The sequence below is a fragment of the Schistocerca serialis genome, chromosome 7 (genome assembly GCF_023864345.2).
Source record: "Schistocerca serialis cubense isolate TAMUIC-IGC-003099 chromosome 7, iqSchSeri2.2, whole genome shotgun sequence".
Taxonomy (NCBI): Eukaryota; Metazoa; Arthropoda; class Insecta; order Orthoptera; family Acrididae; genus Schistocerca; species Schistocerca serialis.
The window spans coordinates 94386594-94407778 of NC_064644.1; the positions used below are offsets into that span (position 1 = coordinate 94386594).

The window sequence follows — 21185 nt, forward strand, 5'->3', positions numbered from 1 at the left end:
TTGCAGAACCAGTAGAGGAGGTAGGGGGGAGGAAGTGGAGAGAGAAGGCGAGAACCTGAAGAACGGCATTTATGGTGTCGCATGTTCGGGTGAGGGCTGCAGCGACAGCTCTGGGGGGGTATAGCTTGGGCGCAAGTCCTTAGTGCTGGGAGGCTGCATAACGTCATTGGGCGTGAAAGATGCTGGGTCGTGGTGTGCCGGTTTCCCGCGGTGGAGAAAAACGGTGAGCAGCAAACCTTTAACTCGGATGTCCATTGAGTTAGCGGTGCAGTTTATGACCTCGTATGGGGCTGAATATGGTGGGGCAAGTGGGGCCCGAATGGTGTCATCGCAGAGAAAACCGAACTTGCACGAAAGGAGATCGGAGGGCATGTAAGAGTGGGTGGCGGGGAGGGGGGGGGGGGGGGGGGTTATGGCTAGCCAGGGAAATGTTTGCAAAATGCATTCAGATCCTGCCTACGAAGTCGGGAAGGGGAGGGGGGGGGAGGGGATTGTTGGGGGAGGTAGGTTGTGACAGCTCCCCACAGAGGACAGGGTTTTCACCATAGATGAACTCACTCGCGCTGTCCTTGATATCTGGTTTTTTTAAGACGACAGTAGGCCGAGAAGTACCCAGGAGAGGGCCTCGGTCCAAAGACTGTAGTGACACCGCAGTGCTGTCTTGAAACTGCGTTGCCACCATTCTACCAGTCAGTTTGCTTTGGGGGTGGTAGGCAGTCATGCAACATTTGTTGATATGACACAGCTGGCACAGTTGGGTGAAGAGTGGTGATTCAAACTGCCGGCCCTGGTCAGTGGTGACAGTAATGGGGCAGCCAAAGCGGGAAATCCAAGAAGACACAAAATCCATAGTTTCGGCAGTTGTATTGGTGAGAGTTACGGCCTCTACACACTGCAACAAATGATCGATGCAAGAAAGAACATAATGGAAGCCCTCTGAGGGGGGAAGGGGGCCGATGAGGTCCAGGTGTACGTGGCAAAAGTGGCCAGATGGAATGTCGAATTTGCAGAGAAGTGGAACAGTGTAAGTGGTGACTTTGTTGCGCTGGCAGGTGATGCAGTTCCGGGCCCAGGACTCCTGGTTCTGTAGGGATGCGAGATCGGAAATGTCGAGGACCGTTGAGACGGTGCTAATTCGGGAAAGGAAATCTGCAACAATATTGTCGCCACCATTGATATGGCAGATGTCAGCAGAGAACTCAGAGGTCAAATCGATATGCTGAAAGCGACAGGGCAGGGAGGGTCGAGACGGGGGTTGCGTATGGCATCTGCTACTGGTTTATGGTCGGTCAGGATATGGGTAGGTTGGCCCTCGTCATCGGGGCCGAAGTGTTTCACCACCTCATAAACTGTAAAAAGTTCGTGGTCGAAGGCAGAGTATTTTTGTTGGGCACGTGAAAGTTTCTTTGAAAAGAACTGAAGTGGTGTGACAACGATGTTGTGGCATTGTTGTAGGACTGCGCCTACCGCAGAGTCACTGGCATCCGTGGTGATGAAGAGTTCAGCATCACAGATTGGATGAGCGGGGCGATAGCTCATGCGAGAGAGTCTTTCAGGGCCTGGAAGTCTGCGCACACTGGTTCCGTCCACGGACCGGGGCACGTCCCTGAAGTTTGCTTGCCGGCAAAGGCGTTAGTGAGGATGGCCTGGGTGTTGCCCTGCTGCAGGCAAATGACGACAGTAGTACTTATCGTTCCCAGGAATCGAAGGAGCTCTTTGTATGTGGCAGAATGTGGCATGGATAAGATTGATTGCACCTTCGATTCGGGGGGGGGGGAGGGGGGGGGGGAGGGGGGGGGTTGAGTGCGTATACAAGCGGCTGAGACTGTGTACTCAAAGAATTGGTTGGTTGGTTTAAAAGAGGGGGGGAGGGACCAAACTGCTAGGTCATCGGTCCCTCATTCCAATCAAAATAATTCCACAAGGGTGGGAGAAAAATAACCGAGACATACAAAACACAGCTGGAAAAAAGGTGAAAACTATAAGAATGACACAAGGGCAACAAACAATAAAATTGACAAAATTGGACAAGAAAACCACAGTGAGACACAAGAAACATGCAGAAAAGATCAAAACAAGAGAGCAGATTACGATGGCTGGCTGGCCATGAGAATAAAAAGGAGAAGCCAACCACTCTGCAAAACATTAAAACCTCCACCCTAAAAGCACTAGGGTGGAGGTCACAGAGGGACGAATGACATGCGCAAAAACTTAGATCAAATGATAAAACCCACTCTCATGAATAAAATGTAAAACTAAAGCTGCTGTTGAGACTCTGTCACCCAACACCAAAGGTAGGGTGCTGGGAAAGTTAAAAGTCCACCACAGAGCGGCTAAAGGTGGGCAGTCCAGTAAGAGGTGGACGACCATCATTGGTGACCCATAGCAACACCGAGATGGGTTCTCGCATCAGAGGAGGTAACCATGCGTTAGCCACGTATGGCCAATGCGGAGCCGGCAGACGACAACTGATTCCGTGTGAGAGGACCGCATGGAAGACTTCCACAGATTCGTAGTCTACTTAATGACATGCAGTTTGTTGTGCGTACTGTTAAGCCATTCCCTCTCCCAAAGCTGATAAACCCTGCAGCATAAGACAGAACACAGGTCAGTTTCGGAGATGCCCATCTCCAGAAGCAGTTTCCGCATAGCCTGTTTGGCCAGCTTGTTGGCAAGTTCGTTGCCTAGGATTCTGACGTGTCCTGGGGTTCACACAAACACCACTGAAGGATAGGACCGTTACAGGGCATAGATGGATTGCTGAATGGACACTACCAAAGGATGGCAAGGGTAGCACAGGTTGATAGCTTGTAGGCTGCTCAGGGAGTCAGTACACAGTAGAAATGACTCACCAGGGCATGAGTGGATGTGCTCAAGAGCACTAGATATGGCTTCCAGCTCTGCAGTGAAAACACTGCAACCATCTGGCAATGAGTGCTGTTTAATATGTCCTCCATGAACATATGCAAAGCCTATGTGAACCATCAGCCATTGAGTTGTCAGTGTGAACCACTTCATGGCCCTGATACATGTCGAGAATCGAGAGGAAGTGATAGCAGAGAGCTGCAGGGCCCTTAGGGCCATGCGAAAGGTCCAGAAAAATTTGCGGCCTAGGTGTACACCATGGAGGTGTACGTGAATGGACCTCAAGGAGAGATGGTAATGGGTAGGACATGAACCGCAATAGTAAACCCTGACCGGGGCCGCTGATGCGGGAGATGAACTGCCATGGTTGGGAAAAGGAGACAGTAATTCGGATGCACAGGAGAACTACAAACGTGTGCAATGTAACTGGCAAGCAGTTGTGCATGGATAACCTTCAATCGAAGGACTCCATCCACCACCAGGACATTGGTCACTGGACTCATTCTAAAAGCACCCGTTGCTAAGCAAATGCCACAGTGGTGCATTGGGTTGAGTAAATGCAATGCTGAGGGCGCCACCCAACTGTAAACCAGACTCCCATAGTCAAGGCAGGATTGATGAACAAGGGATCTGTAGAGCTGCAGCAGTGTAGAGAGATCTGCACCCCAGTTATAGTTGCTCAGGCACCGGAGGGCATTGAGGTGCTGCCAGTACTTCCACTTAAGCTGATGAAGGTGAGGTAGCCAAGTCAATCATGCGTCGAAAACCAGTCCTAAGAATCGATATGTCTATCCTGTGGCATGCAGTGAACCAGATGACTTTCCGTTCCATCCACCATTTAAGGGTGCGAAAGGCTGGGGGATAGTTCTCCAAAGCAAAGGCTCAAGCATAGTGCTCAGAAAAGTGCTTGGCAATCGCGTTTGCATCAGTAGATAACACACCATTGACATTAATGCCAGTAACACCTGTCGGGGTCTGGTATCCACAAACATGTCTGATCTTCGTCCAGCCTTGGGAAAGTGACATATAGCACCCAATGGTCGAGACGTACCTCTCCCAATATGCCTGTTTGTCATTTTATAAGCTGGCGAATGAGGGCATGGAGAGGCTTAAAGGCTATTAGGTGTTCTTGGGAAGGGTGCCGCTTATGTCGCTGTAGAGCTCGCCGACACTCTTTAATTGCCTCAGAGAATTCCGGCGACCACCAAAGGACTGTCTTTCGCCGGGGGCTCCCCTAAAGAACGAGGGATCGCATTTTCCACCACAGAAACAATCTTTCTAGTGACATGCTCAACAACACCATAGATGGCATCATGTGGGGGAGATTCAGCGGTGACAGCAGAGGTGAAGGCTTCCCAGTCTGCCTTGTTTAAAGCCCATCTGGGTAGGCGTCCACGAGCATGACACCAGGGCAGTGACAGGAAGATAGGGAAGTGGTCACTACCACATAGGTCATCATGTGCTCTCCAGTGGATAGATGGGAGAAGGCCAGGACTGCAAACCGAGAGATCAATGGCCGAAAATGTGCCATGTGCCACACTGAAATGTGTGGGGGCACCTGTATTTAAGAGGCAGAGGTCGAGTTGTGACTAAACTTTTGACCTCCCTACCTCGGGCAGCAAGCATGGCGCCACCCCACAAGGGGTTATGCGTGTTAAAATCTCCCGAAAGTAGGAAAGGTTTAGGGAGTTGATCAATCAGTGCAGCTAATACATTCAGGGGTACTGTACCATCTGGAGGAAGATATACATTGCAAACTAGTATTTCTTGCATCATCCTGATTCTGACAGCCACAGCTTCAAAAAGGGTTTGAAGGAGCACAGGTTCACTACATACTGAGTTCAGGACATAGACCCAAACTCCATCTGACATTCGATTATAGTCACTACAATTCCTGTAATATAGCCCTTATAGCCGCAGAGGGCAGGGGTCCGCATTGCCGGGAACCAAGTTTCCTGGGGGGCAATGCAGAAAGCAGGTGTAAAGCTTAACAGTTGCTGTAGTTCAGGCAGATGGTGGAAAAAATCGCTGCAATTCCACTGGATGATTATGTGATCATGAAACACAATGAGGCAGTCTACGCCTCAAGGTCACCTGCTGCCACCAGATGAGTACCTGTGTTATAAAGATCCATTGTGTCTGAGGGCCCAGCGAGATCTAGGTGCTCAGCAAATGCCAGCATCTCCACCTCATCCTCAGACACAGAGCTTGTAGGTCATGGTGGTGTGAGTGCCACCGCAGTGCCTTGGTTCTTGGGCTTCTTTTTCTTTTTAGGTTTCTCTCGCTGCTCCTTAGGTTTGTCCAGCTGGGAGGGCTTCACTGATTCAGTCTCAGGGACTGAGGAGGACTGTGAAGCACTACCACCATATACCTGTGGTTGCTTCAGGCACCTGCGGTTGCTTCTCCGGCTGAGAAGTGGGGACTGACATCGCCAATTTTTTTTTCAGGAGGGGGGGGGGGTGTGTGTGTTCCTGAAGTAGGTTGTGCAGGAGCAACAGGGAGGGATGTGCCCCCCACCATCAAGGGGGCAAGTGAAGTCTGATGGCTTTGAGAACCAACTGTATGCGGCGGAACAGAAGATGGTGGAACCGTTGCCATAGCGTCGGCATAGATTGACGTCATATGCACAGGATATAGCATCCCATATTTTCTCTTAGCCTCAGTGTAGGTCAGTCAGTCCAGGATCATGTATTCCATTATTTTTCTTTCTTTCTGGAGAATCTTGCAGTCTGGCGAGCAAAGCGAATGGTGCTCTCCGCATTTGACATAAATGGGAAGTGGGGCACAGGGAGTATTGGGATGTGAAGGACGTCCACAATCCCAGCACGAGATACTGTATGTACAGCGATAAGACATATGGCCAATCTTCCAGCACTTACAGCACCGCATCAGGGAGGGATATAGGGCTTTACGTCACAGTGGTAGACCATCACCTTGACCTTCTCGTAAAATGTGTCACCCTCGAAGGCCAAAGTGAAGGCACCAGTGGCAACCTGATTATCCTTCGGACCCTGGTGGGCATGCAGGATGAAATGGACACCTTGCCGCTCTAAAATGGCGCACAGCTCATCGTCAGACTGCAAAAAAATGTCCCTGTGAAATATGATACCCTGGACCATATTTAAGCTCTTATGGGGGAGAAACATCTTCCAGCTTGTGACAGGCAAGTAGTGCCTGTGACTGGGCAGATGATGCTGTTTTGATCAAGACCTACCCTGACCGCATTTTGGACAAGCCCTCCACCTCCCCAAACTTGTCCTCTAAATGCTCCACAAAAAACTGAGGTTTCATTGACAAGAAAGATTCCCCATCAACTCACATACATACGAGGTACCAGGATGAATAAGCTTCGCTGCCATCCTTAGCCTGGCGTTCCTCCCATGATGTGGCTGGAGGGGGAGCAGAGGGGGGAGGGGGTACAACGATTTTGGGTCGTATTTCTTAGCATTGAAGTTGGAACTTGATCACTTGGAGACTGCTGGTGTTTGACCACCAGCAAGAGATGACATACTACGCTTCATGGCCTGTCATCCGCCCTGATGCGACACACTCCAACCAAGGGCCCTCCCCACGGTTACCACCCAGCCGCAGCAACAGTTACCTGGCAGGATGGCCATTGCTGGGAGTCCCGATGCCCCAGGGTGACACGCATCTATTCCTTGGCATACATGGGGAGTTAAGCGCAGGCATCAGCAGAGCGATCCCTGTGTGGTAACAGGGTTACAACCAACAGGGTACATAGTGGCCGCACCACAATGGACGGTTACCACGCTGGATGACAGGTGCAAATGAGCTAAGAAGTCCATTATCGTCGACAGTGGCGAAAGTCATACTGCACATAGGATGGAGGAAAATGCATCCAGGAGGGTGACCTCACCCAACAGCTGGAGAATGAGCGGAAATGCAGATCCACGTCGACAAAGGATGTGAGAGATCTCAGTGCATGATGGACACTATACACCATATAAGGTGCCCTTTCCCAATTGGCTCGCTCTCCGGGAAAATTTTGAAAAAGAGAGGTCAAACCCTACAGGGGACCATCACACAAAGGCCGAAACGTGTGGGACTCCTTTTAGTTACCTCTTATGGCAGGCAGGAATACTTTGCGCCTATTCTAATCCCCAGACCCGCAGGTGGCCCAAGAATTGGACGGATTGTTGGCACAGTTGCATTTTGTCGGTGTTGATGTCAACTTCATTTGATGAGTGCGTCCTTTACTATTGTGATGGGGCGTTCGTGATCTTGCGCAAATTTGATGAAGATCAGGTTATCGTCGAGATATTCGAAACAGAAGTCGAACTGGAGCAAGAGAAAGTCAATAAAGCGTTGCCATGTCTGGGTGGCACTTTTTAACCTGAATGGCATGAAACAGCACTTGTACAACCCGAGAGGAGTGATAATCGCCATTTTCAGAATTTTCGGGTGCGACTGGGATTTGGTGATAAGCACATTTGCAATCCAGTACACTGAAAATTTTAGCACCCGCGAGAAGGTTAGTGAAGTCGGATAATTGTCCATCGCAGATCTAGGTGGGCCCTTGGACGTATGATGCGATCAACAGTTCCGTTCATGACAGTGGAAACCGAATGCTCGATGACTAAGTGCAGGTGGGGTGTGGTATCGGTTGATTTATTAGGGGCGCACGGCTTGGAAGCAGCATCATCGTCTGCTCGAGAGGGGAATGGCAGCAAAAAAAGTCACATTTTTGCTATGTTTACGCCAGCATGGATGGCAGTTTGCGAAAGCTGAGCATGAGGCGAGCATGAGCAGAGCACATAGAGGCTGTCTATTCTTCTTATACGCAAGACAGGCATGCTTGGTGGTGGCGGCGCTGCTGGCGTGCATGGAGCTATAGGTGAGCCGCTCGAAGAGGCATGAGGGGGGGGGGGGGGGGGGTAAATGTGCACGCATGGCAGCAAGGAGCGTGACTGGAGCCCGGACGGGTGGATTGTCATGAGGTGCGTGATTGCCTGTTTGTGAAACAGGTGAGAGAGACGTTGAGCGGAACACGTTATGGGGGCGGGGACAGTGGGCGTAACACTGTGTGGTTGAGACTGGAGTCACACGAGATAGGTGTGGTGTTGCTAACCTGTGTGCTGATGTCAGCGGAGCTGTCAGGTGTGGCGGCTGAAGGCTTGGGTGTCAGCACTGCTGAGAAGTGTAAATCGATGCGGGCGGTGATTGCGGCAAGCTCAACCTCTGTGCTTGCAATGCAATATTTCAAAATGGCATTCTCACAGGGGGGGCACGTCTTGGCACTTTCCATCAGTACGCGATGCACAGCTGCACAAGTTCTACTCACGAGAGCTGCGCACTGAAGCACTGATCAGTTAGAGGCATTTACACTCTGAGCAGGTGGTGGAGCACAGTCACATGGGATGTGAGAGTTAGAAGCGGGGTGAAACAGAGAACACTGAACGACATTTGGAGACAGGTGGTGGTGTGATAAGAAGTCCATTTCCACGATCGGTTTGCAATATCCGTCAATTGGAAGATCCAGGGAGGGAGAGGCCGTTAGAGAGGTGAAACTGAAGCTCGACAGACCGCAGGTCTGGCATGTAGATGAGTTTGTGCGTGTGAGGGGGCGTGTGACCGTTGATTTAGGTATGATTGAGACATTAGTGCCAACAAGAAGTTGCGACTCAAAGAATAGTCTTTGACATAAAGGCGGCCATTCAACGGGACAGAGGCGTGGATGGAATGTAGCATGGGTTGCCACTTATTGGACTATTGGCTTTCTGGATGCTTGCAGGGGTGGCACTTTTATGCATCATCGCTGGATATAGTGTGGTACCAACAGTGAGGGTACATTGAGAGAGGAGGCAGCCAATTGTCCTCTATGTGATGGGGTTCGTGCAACGGGGCAGTCAGCGTAGGTGCGATATGCAGTGGCTCGGTGGGCAGAGAGTGAGTGTATTGAGTGTCAGGTGGTGCAGCAGTCTGGGGGACAGAGTGCAGCCTGCCCCTGCCTGTGGCCAGGTGAGCTACTGGTGCAGGAGTGCCAACCTGTTGTGTGAGCTCCTGCTGGTGTGTGAGCGAATAAACCTGGTCAGCCATCCACAGATGCGAACCAATGGATTCCAGGGTGTGAGGGACGAGATGAACCTGGAGATCTGTAGGCGGTTTTGATAAGCACACTGACCACAGGGTTTCATCTGGCATCACTTGCTTGCTGACCAGGAGGCGTAGCCGGCGCCGAAGCTCGAACAGGGTGCAGTTGCCGAGATGTTCCTCGTACAGTATTTGCAGAATAACCTCTTGTGGGGAACACGAGAGGCCCTCGATGATAGTATGTTTTGCGAAATCGTACTTCGAAGTTAGGGCGGCATCAGAAGTAGGTCGCAGATTAGGTCTGTGTGCTCATGCAGTTAAGTTGTGAGGCACAGGAATTTTGAATTGTCGTCGGTAATTTGGTACAGTTCGAACAAGTTCTCCACCAGTGCAAACCACATTGCTGGGTTGTCCTTGGGTAACAGGGGCAGGGTCGGCAAGCGGCCTGGTGGTGGTGATGAAGTCACAGCTAGTTCTGTATCTGAGTCCCTCGTATCACTCATATGACGTGGATGCCGGACCAGTGCAGCCACACAGATGGCACTTCATAGGGTGCGAGCGAGCAGTCTGTCAGAGTGGATGAGAATGGCACTGAAGCACTAGGAAATGATCATGTAGAAGTGTCTGATGCAACATTCGCGTCACGGAAGTCTGGCATGGAAGACATGGCTGGCGCCTTGTGAAAAGCGAGTGGGTTAACGGCTGCAGCCGAGAGAAAACCCCTGCAAGTTTACTTGCGTTGGTGAGGGGGTGGAAGAGAGAACGTACGTGGAGCAGCACAGTAAAATGTTCCTACCGGGCTGTCGACATGACGAGCTGAGGCACGTTCGGAGAGGTGGAAACCACAGTCAGTATCAGCACGCCGCACATTTCTCACCTCAGGTGGGGGCCTGTAAATTGCACTGAGGGGCTGAATGGTTACTGCGGGCAGAAACTGGCCTAGGAATGTTGATGACATACATTGGGTGTTGTCCACTTTGTAAACCGATGAAGAAGTAAAGCACTCGGGTGTCGCAGGAGTGGGATCGGCACACGTGGTCTGTCCTAACAAAGACAAGGTTGCACACGGCACTGTTGTAACGCATGGGCAGCCAGCAACTGATGCATAGTTTGTGCACGAAACGAGAGGGCTGAGAGGAGGTTGTCCAAGTTACTGGGAGATGTTTAATAACCAGGGAGGACCAGTGGTGATGCCAAAATGACACCACATGCTGACAGGCGGCAACACAGAGATCATCAAAGGAAATGTAAGAGCCAATGGGCTGAGGTACAAGGACTGCAGCCATGGCAGCAGCACCAGCGGCCTTGTTTCCTGCCAGAGTGACATGTCAGGAGTGAGCAAGTGACAACAGTCTTGGACTCATTGCACTAAGATATGGACGGTACACAGCACACGAAGGCTTTGAAGGGCACTAAGAGAGTCTGAGTAGATTACGCGAATGAAAAGCCTGTGTCGCCGGATGTACTGCGTAGCCTGATAGAGGGCGAAGAGCTCTGCTGTAAATACTGAACAGTGTTCCAGAAGCCAATAATGAAAAACTTCAGAGCCAATGACAAAGGCATACCCGACAGCAAGGTCAGTCTGAGAGCCATCAGTGTATACAAAGGTGCTATCGCAAAGTTCCATGTTTAGGTCATGAAACTGAAGGTGATAGAGTGGGGTCGGAGTAGTGTCCTTAAGAAGTGAATGCAGACCAAGGTGAACATGGGTCGCCGCACGAAGCAAAGGTAGTGAAGGGTTCACACCCACCGGGAAAGTTGCAGGTCGCGTGAAGCGGAGCTACCAGAGCAAGAGCTGAAAGTGAACTCCAGGAGGTAACAGAGAAGAGGGATATGCCCCATACTGGCGATCAAAGGAGTCATTGAAAAAGGAGGCATAGGATGGGTGGCCACGCATGGCTCACCTTGTGATGGCATTGGGGGAACTTCAAAAAAGACTAGCAGCCTTTACTAGGCCGCAGAGGCCCTTAGATAACAAAATATTGACTCCATGTGGTTTGTTCAAATTCTGTGATGATATTATTACAGGCATAGTTTCCTTATGTACCAAAAGAAGAAACTGAAAAAAATTAGCTTGATCATGAAACAAGGTTTGCCAGAGGACATACAATTTCTGGAACAAGAGAAAATCATTAATTTAAGCCACTTAATTATAATCAGTTCAGAGCAAGCACAACTTTCAATGATGCTACAGCATTCACAGTTATGTCTTCAGAGATGAAATTCCAGCAATCTCAATTGCAAGTTTACAACCAGGACAGTATGTTGCATGTATATATGACAATTTTTGGAGGGTTGGAAATGCATGTAATGTTTCACATGAACAACAAGGTGTCCTCATGAGCTTTATGCACCAATACGATTCAGCTCATTCCTTCCACTGGCCAACTGCTATAGGCACCTGCTGAATTCCTGAGTGGCATATTTTCATCACTATAGATGCACCACCAACATCATCACCAGGAAGACAATACAGTTACCCACAATCTGTTCTTGACAAAATTGCAAAACTGTTTAACCAAAAGTGGACTGACCTTTTTTTCCGCCCCCAAATTTGCTGTGTTGTGTATTATACCTGTTTTTATGGCATGTGTTAAATTAATGTTTTAAGCTGATTTATATACTCTAATATAAAAATTAATCATGGGACTTATACTCGAATATAAAAATTAATCATGGGACTTAATGAGCACAACGTTTCACTATTCAATCTTCTCGAAGTGCTAAAATAATAACTTTAGAAACGCATTCTTACTCATCAAAATGCAAGATCCAGGAATTAAACAATATAGCTTCGAAAGCTTAAGGCATGCTCTTTACAGGTGTGGCAAGAAGAAAAGGAGTGAACAAGACACAGTTGAGATATTGCCCCCAACACCCCAAAAAATACCCTAAAATTTGCACATAGAAAATTTTGGCCAACTTTGCAGCTGCATACCTTTTCATCTAGGCATCCAATGTTTATTAAATCTGATCCATATACAGACATCATAGGTATGAATAACCCTCTGAAGTTTTGGTGTGATTGGTTCATATGCAAAATAATAGTGGATGGTCAAAGCTTGGCTCTCAGAATAGTGCGATGAATTTTTCAGCCACTTTAGAGGCTTGTGTCTGCATTTAGGTGTGGCTAAATACTTGATTTTTGCCATGGTGGGACTCAGCACAAAAAGCTGTCTCTGTATATTACAGCTATGACCAAATGTTTGCTAGAACTTTAAAAAAAGCCTAGCACACTTGGCACGTTTGCACCTTCATACATGATGCGAAGATGAGTAGCCTCTCTTTAAAAGCCCCTAAAACTTCAACCACTGAAGATGCTGAATTGGAATTTGGTATGTAACTGTCAAAGACAATATAGAACCTTCACACCAAATTTGATTACATTTGGAGATGGATGAGTGGGAAGTCCTAGTCCCTCTGACATGATCCATCAGTGTATGTTTTGTAAAAATCTACAAGGCACAAAACAATCTTGTTAAAGATGTGGCATAATCCTTTACCTCTGCTTACATGCAAATACACATTACATGATGTATTAGGTTACACGTGGCACATAATCCAAATTTCTACGCTTGAGGCCACATTTTACACAGCCCATATCAAACTCCTATGTGAGTGAAATCATGTCATTACATTTGCATGACCACATTACAATATGTGAAAGCTGTGGACACTCAATACACAAGCTTTCAGTTACAATCAGCTGTTATGCAATGTTGTCAAGGCCATACTTCACACATCATCACCGACATTGTACTACCGCATGTCAGAGGGGATGAACATCTTTGCTGGTGCGACAGGAAATGTCGACATATCTTATATTCCAAAATAGGAAAGCAGATAACTCAATTATGGTATACTAATTTCTGTAACTAGAAACCTGCAGTACAATATGCTATATAAAGCACACAGAAAAATGAAAATTCTAGTATAATCAGGCAAAAAATTGTGTGTTATATGTCCATTACAAAAAAAGCTGCCAGAGACTCTCTCTCTCTCTCTCTCTCTCTCTCTCTCTCTCTCTCTCTGTGTGTGTGTGTGTGTGTGTGTGTGTGTGTGTGTGTGTGTGTGTGTGTGTTGGGGGGGTCTATATTTGACAAACACTCTGTTGGCTAACATTCCAACAGTCTTTTTGTTGTGCCTTTCCGCAACTCAGCATCTCCGCTATATGATGAGTAGCAACTACCCTTTTAATTACATTTTTACATTCCATCCTGGATTTTCCATTGTTTGATTACCAGAGCTTTACTGCATATTTAGAGCAATTCACAGTCGGTGATTTACATGGAACATACTCTCAATGCAGATATAGAAGAGTTATTCATTCAAGGGGTGTTAAAAACATACATACACATGCTATTTTACAAGTGTTCAAAACATGGATTTGTTTAATAATAGATATGCAGAGAGATGTCTTTTCTATTCTAAATATTTTAATTTATTTTTATTGTAGTTTATATCAGCCCAACTTGGACATTTAAGTATTAAAGCTGCATATGTTATGATAGTAAAGCTATCTGCAATAGATGAAAAATTAACATAATTTTTTAGCCTGATTATAACAGAATTTTCCTTTTTCCTTTTTTTTGTTATGGTTTTAAGGCACAAAACTGCTATGGTCATTACTACCCGGTCTGCGGCTTAGGTAGAAATTGGAAATCAGCAGCAATGGGAGCGAAACTCAAAAAGTGGGGAAACTAAAAAACAGAAGGAAAGCTTAGAAAACCACTATAGAAGGGAGGGTTGTTTTCCCCAAAAAGAGTTTCAAATGACCGACGTCATCTCATTGACACTGATAAACTCGAGGACGCGATCCGCTGAGCAAGTGTCATCTGCTAAAATGGAAGGTATATCAGGCAACAGCTATACGTAACGAAGTAAAGTAGGGGCACTGAAGTAAAAGGTGTCTCACCGTCCACAGTTGAGAGCAGTGGGGACAAAGTGGGGGCCAACCACTTAAAAGATGTTGATGGTTAAAAAGACAGTGCCCTATCAGAAGTCTAGTTAAAATTACCTCCTCCCGATGACGTGTTCGGGAGGAAGAGGTCCAAGCACAACAAAGAGCTTTCACGTCCCGCAATTTATTATTGGGAAGAGTAGACCAATGTGCATGCCATAAAAGAGTAATACAATATAGCCACTCCCAACACCAAATGATGTTTTTGAGCCACCAGTGTAAATAAATGTGGCATCCTTCATTTGTGCGCATAGAGCAGCAAATGCCTGATGATAAACGAGAAAAGGGGTACCATCCTTTGGAAGTTGACACAGGTCACAGAGCAAGCACATCCAGGGGCGGAGCCAAAGCGGTGCTATACCCCCAGTTGTCAAGAAAGTTTTAGGAAAGTGGAAGGAAAGAGAACATAGCAGTTGACGGAAGCAGACTCCCGGTGGCAGTAGAGAGGAAGGGCAGCCTGCATACCCTAAATACAAGGAGGCGTTGAAAAAAAGGTCATGGACCAGATTAGCAGGCATGGAAGAGAGATGGCTAGCATAACGACTCAGAAGGACAGCTCGCCGATTGGACAGCGGAGGTTCAGCAGTCTCAGAATAAAGGCTTTCCACAGGGCTGGTGTAAAAAGCTGCAGATGCTAAATGCAATCCATGGTGGTGGACAGAGTCAAAATGCCCGAAGAATAGGCGGCCAAGCAGAGGAGTAAACTATGCTTCCGTAGGCCATTATGGAGCGCACTAAGGCGTGAAAGAGGCAGAGAATGACCACTCGGTCCGCTCCCCAGGAGGTACCATTCAGAACATGGAGTGTGTTGAGAGATCACAGACAGCGGGCTGAAAGATAGGAAACGTGGGAGGACCAGCACAGTTTCTGTCGATCATAAGACCCAAGAATTTAGCGACATCCGTGAATGGAAGGTTGACAGGGCTTAGATGTAGGGAAAGCGGAAGAAACTCCGTACGACGCCAAAAATTGACACAAACTGTCTTACTGGGAGAAAAGCGGAAGCCAGTTTCGATGCTCCAAGAGTGGAGGCGATTGAGACACCCTTGAAGATGTCGTTCAAGAAGGCTGGTCCGTTGAGAGCTGTAGTAGATCGCAAAATCGTCCACAAAGAGGGAGCCCGAGACATCAGGAAGGAGATAATCTGTAATTGGATTTATGGCGATGACAAACAGCACAACACTTAGAACGGAGCCCTGGGGTACCCCATTTACTTGGGAGGAAGTACAGGAGAGAATAGTGTTCACCCGCACTTTAAATGTGTGCTCTGCCATAAATTCACAAATAAAAAGGGGCAGCTGACCTCGAAAGCCCCAAGAGAAAAGTGTGCGGAGGATGCCTGTCCTCCAACAGGTATCATATGCTCTCTACAGATCAAAAAATATTGCTACTGTTTGGCGTTTCCTGAGAAAATTGTTCATGATATAAGTGGAGAGAGCAACAAGTTGGTCAACTGCAGAACGATGCTTTCGGAAAGCGCATTGGTCAGGTGTTAAAAGGCTTCGTAACTCCAGCCACCAGGCTAAACGGCAATTCACCATACGCCCCAAAACCTTACATACACTACTCGTGAGGGAAATGGGATGATAGCTAGAGGGGAGATGTGTGTCCTTTCCAGGTTTCGGAACAGGAACGATGATAGCTTCCCTCCATCTTCTGGGAAAAGTACTGTCAGTCCAAATTCGATTATAAAAGCGAAGGAGGCGACGCAGACTACGGTTTGATAAATGCAGCAACATTTGGATGTGGATACCATCCGGTCCTAGGGCGGAAGATCGAGAAGAAGAGAGTGCGTGTTGGAGTTCCCACATGGAGAAAACAGTATTATAGTTTTCGCTATTTTGAGAGGAGAAAGCAAGAGGTCGCACTTCCACTGCACGTTTCTTTGGGAGAAAGGCTGGCGGGTAATTTGAAGAGCCCGAAATCTTAGCAAAGTGTTGACCCAATGAGTTAGAAATTGTGACGGGGTCCACTAAGGTATCATGCTCGACAGTGAGTCCAGAGATCGGGGAGAAACCAGGCGTGACAGATATACATTGAATTTGACTCCAAACTTCTGAGGAAGGAGTGAAGGTGTTAAAAGAGTTAGTAAAGAAGTCCCAGCTTGCCTTCTTGCTATCGTGGATGACGTGACGGCATCGAGAACATAACTGCTTATAAGCAGATACAGTTGGCCAAAGTAGGATGGTGGCGGAAAACACAAAGAGCATGTCGCCGCTCACGTATTGTGTCATGGTACGCCTCGTTCCACCAAGGAACTGGGGGGGCACGGGGGCAAATCGGAGGTGCGAGGTATTGAATGTTTCGCGGCTGTAAGAACAACTTCTGTAACATGAGTGACCTGGTCGTTGATGCTACGAAAATGACGGTCATCGAATGTCGCTAGAGATGAAAAAAGTGTCCAATCGGCTTGGCCAAACTTCCAGTGTCTTGGGTGCATAGATGGAAGTTGTGGTTGCAATCAAAGGACACGTGGAAAATGGTCACTTGAGTGTGTACCAGCAAGAGCGAACCATGCAAAGCACCGAGCTAGCTGAACAGTACCGACTGAAAGGTCCAAATGAGAGAAACTCGTCATGGAGGCAGACAAAAATGTAGGTTCCCCAGTGTTGAGGGAAACAAGATCTGCTTGGTGGAAGATGTCAATCAATAGGGAGCCTCGCGGACAAGGACGCAAAGATCCCCAAAGCGGGTGGTGGACATTGAAGTCCCCAACCAGCAAGATTAGATTAGATTAGATTAGTTTTTCGTTCCATAGATCCATGCTGAGGAGATCCTCGTGGATGTGGAACATGCCAATTTTTTTAGCTGAAATAACAATACTAATAGTATGAATATATACATCATTTGTTTCTATTAAAAAAATCGTCTGTGGAGTAGAAGGAGTTGGCCACTAGTAAATCTTTCAGGCTCCTTTTAAATTGATCTTTATTTGTAACTAAATTTTTTATGTTTGCTGGCAAATTATTGAAGATGAGTGTTCCTGAGCAGTGGACCCCTTTTTGAACTAAAGTAAGTGCTTTTAAGTCTTTATGCAGATCATTTTTGTTCCTGGTATTGTATGTATGAACTGAGCTGTTTGTTGGAAAAAGAGATATATTATTTAGGACAAATTTCATTAAGGAGTAAATATACTGTGAGGCAGTGGTTAGTATACCCAGTTCTTTGAAGAGGTTTCTACATGACGTCCGTGAATTTACTCCACAAATAATACGTATTACACGCTTTTTGACTCTGAAAACTTTTGTTTGACTTGAAGAATTACCCCAAAATATTAGACCATATGACATCATGGAATGAAAGTAGGCAAAGTATGCAAGCTTTTTCATTTTTATGTCGCCTATGTCTGCTAACACTCGAATTGCAAATACAGATTTGTTAAGGCATTTCTGCAGTTCTGTGGTGTGCTCCTCCCAACTGAATTTATTATCAAGTTGTAATCCCAGGAATTTAAGACTCTCAACCTCTTCTATCTGCTCTTCTCCATACTTTATGCATATGCTGGGTGGAAACCTCTTACAGGTTCTGAATTGCATGTAGTGAGTCTTTTCAAAGTTTAATGTCAATGAGTCAGCTTTAAACCATTTATTAATACCCATGAACATATCATTAGCAGATCTTTCTAGAACTACACTCTACATACTATTTATTGCAATACTTGTGTCATCTGCAAACAAAACGAACTCTGATTCTGGCAGTGTAACTGATGAGAGATCATTAATGTACACAAGAAAAAGCAATGGCCCTAAGATGGGTCCTTGTGGGACACCACATGTAATTTCTTCCCATTCTGATGATGACTGATGACTTAATTCACTAGTCCCTTGTACTGACACCCTTTGTTTCCTGTTACCTAGGTATGACTTGAACCATTTTGCAGCACTGCCCGTGACACCATAGAATTCTAATTTATTTAAAAGGATGTTGTGGTTCACACAATCAAATGCCTTTGACAAATCACAGAAAATACCTGCTGCTTGTAATTTGTTATTTAATGAATCTTAATTCATTAAATAACATTTTCACTGTAGATGTAAATAGCCTTCTTGATATCAGAACCCTACAGAAATCCAAACTGTGTTCTTGATAATATGTTATTTGTGGTCAGATGGTTGAGAAGCTGCCTGTACATTACTTTTTCTAAAATTTTTGAGAATGCTGGCAAAAGTGAAATCAGTCTGTAGTTTGATGGTATCTCTTTATCCCCTTTCTTGAATAGAGGCTTAACATCTGCATATTTTAGCCAGTCACGAAATGTCCCAGTTATAATTGACTGGTTACACAAGTAACTTAGAATTGTACTAAACTCACAAGAACATGCCTTAATTAACTTTGTTGATATTTTATCGTAACCACTAGAATGCTTTGTTTTCAGAGATTTTATTATGGAAGTTATTTCTTTTGGTGAAGTGAGTGACATATTCACGTAGCTGAAGCTATTTGTAAAGGCTAGTTTCAGATATTCAAGGGCATTATTTACTGATCCTGCCAATCCCATTCTATCAGTAACGGATATAAAGTACTTGTTAAATAGATTTGCCACACTATGCCCATCAGTTACTAATGTGTCATCTACCCTTAATGTTATTTGCTCCTGTTCCTTTCTGGTTCTACCAGTCTCCTCTTTCACTATATCCCATATTGTTTTTATTTTGTTCCGACATTGCTATTTTCTTCTCGTAGTGCATTTGTTTAGATGTCTGAATTACTTTTTTTAATATTTTACAGTATTCCTTGTGTTTAGTACCATTTTGAAAACTGTTTTCCTTTAAAAGTTACTCAAATTAAACAGAAGTCTATAATAAAACCATGGATTACACAAGGAATAAAGATTTCCTGTAAGACAAAAAGGAAAATGTATCTGTCGACCAAGAATAGCTCCACGCGGTATATATGGAACATATCCACCAGAAAAGCATGAAGAATCACATAAAATTTCCATGTTTGGCATCCCAAGGGTTATCTATCCACCTGTTCTCATTTAAGATTTTCATGAAAGGTACTAGTTTTCTGGAGATTAAAAAGAGTGTTACACTAAAAAAATAATCAGATAAATGATACTAGGAATGAGTAAAAAGATGAATATGAGGGTACAAACTTATATAGAAAGTATAACTACAAGCTATTTCGAATGTGCAAACATTAGCCATACCTTCCAGGGGTCTTTACTGGACTGAGGGAGCGATACCCCAATTCTTCAGCGATGCATGGTAAGGCATCTAAAAGAGTTTCCTGGCAGTCTCCCACAACTGCTGTGTTCAACAGATATGAGTCTGATAAAAAATTTTTCTTAGTTGGTGGTTTCACACTTATGCCATAAGGCTTGTTAAGAATTACCAGTCCATCTGTGAATACAAAAATAACTTTATGGATCTAAAATGTGTTACTGATGTACACTATTGGCAACAAATGATTTAGTATGAAAACTTACCTTATTTTTACTTTACATACAGAAAGATCAAATATGGAATAAGACAGCTCATTTGACCCCCCCCCCCCCCCCCCACACACACACACGTATGTTGGTGATACGGATTATTGCCACGAGATTAAATGCAGCAGCAGTAGCAGAGCACTTTTTGTCTATGAGAACACCAGATGTGCTCATACTTAGATCATTACCCACACTCACATTCAAGTAACTGATGAAACAGTTTTACCTAAAAGGTACACATTACTCTGCAAAGCACCTTCCCCTTCCTCAATATCTTCTCAATCCAATGGCACTAAACATTAAATGTGGCTTGCTATTCAGAAATAACTCTACAAAGACCGTAAGGAAACAACGGATGGGAGAACATCTCGGTGGCAAACACTTATCTTCCACATACCTCTCTGCTCCAGCTTCTTATTATTATGCAATATGTCACCAAACTTGCTATTTTTTTGAGACTGGGCTAAACATTTTGCCCATCTGTATGCGTAATATCCTTGACCACCACTGAGAATTCCAGGTCTGGACATCAGAGCTAAGTTTTTGCTAACTCTATAACAAAATCTTTTACAGTCATCATAAAAGAAAACAATGATGTTCACCACCTGAAATGCAGCACTGATGGTTGTCTGTGTAAGATATTGATGTTACACTTCCTGTGTGCAACCTGTATGCCTCTTATGTTCGATGTCAGTAGATTTATTTATTAAATTTTCTCTCAATCACCATTCTTGATGTTTGCTGAGATGGCCTTGCTACTCAGTTCCACCTAACCGTGTTGCAGCAGTCTTCACAGGACTTTGCTTCCTTGTGCATGGACGGGTGCTGAAAGAGATCGTTTGTTTTCTTCCAAGCTGCTTGCATGTCATAAATGAACTCTAAGCCACCTATGTTGACATTTTCTCTTACAAAACACCACCTCGTAGTACACAGTCTTCTGTACAATGTGGATTGACGGGTCTTTTTAAAAACTGATGTGGCTTCGGCAAGATCAACGTTAGACTAGAGATAAGATTACATTCAGTTTTCGTTCCACAGACCCAAAAATGACATGATTCGTATAACATACAAAACATAGAACATTTGAATATAATACTCACTTCCCTGATCATTTGTCAGTGGATTGTCGAAATATGTGACGACATTACAGTAAAAACAGGAAGTAGTAAGTAGTCCCTACATAAGCCTGTTTACCAGTCAGTTCCTCCCGTGACCCATGGACTTTGCCATTGGTGGGGAGGCTTGCGTGTCTCAGCGATACAGATGGCAGTACCGTAGGTGCAACCACAACAGAGGGGTATCTGTTGAGAGGCCAGACAAACGTGTGGTTCCTGAAGAGTGGCAGCAGCCTTTTCAGTAGTTGCAAGGGCAACAGTCTGGATGATTGACTGATCTGGCTTTGTAACACTAACCAAAACGGCCTTGCTGTGCTGGTACTGCGAACGACTGAAAGCAAGGGGACACTACAGCCGTAATTTTTTCCGAGGGTATGCAGCTTTACTGTATGGTTAAATGATGATGGCATCCTCTTGGGTAAAATATTCCGGAGGTAAAATAGTCCCCCATTCGGATCTCCGGGCGAGGACTACTCAAGAGGACATCGTTATCAGGAGAAAGAAAGCTGGCGTTCTATGGATCGGAGCGTGGAATGTCAGATCCCTTAATTGGGCAGGTAGGTTAGAAAATTTAAAAAGGGAAATGGATAGGTTAAAGTTAGATATAGTGGGAATTAGTGAAGTTCGGTGCAGGAGGGACAAGACTTTTGGTCAGGTGAATACAGGGTTATAAATACAAAATCAAATAGGGGTAATGCAGGAGTAGGTTTAATAATGAATAAAAAAATAGGAGTGCGGGTAAGCTACTACAAACAGCATA

At 45.7% G+C, this 21185-nt stretch overlaps 1 protein-coding gene across 3 annotated transcripts in view; it reads right to left on the reverse strand.

The window, feature by feature from the left end:
• The window catches only part of LOC126412213 (mitochondrial mRNA pseudouridine synthase RPUSD3-like), a 122652-nt gene that overhangs the window by 75859 nt on the left and 25608 nt on the right, over positions 1–21185 (reverse strand). For all 3 annotated transcript variants that reach the window (XR_007575260.1, XM_050081696.1, XM_050081698.1), the window contains exon 2: positions 19029–19221. Coding sequence is in view for 2 of the 3 variants with exons in the window: in XM_050081696.1 (XP_049937653.1) it covers positions 19029–19221 (193 nt within the window). In the remaining variant the exon portion in view is untranslated. The remainder of the gene's footprint in view (positions 1–19028; positions 19222–21185) is intronic.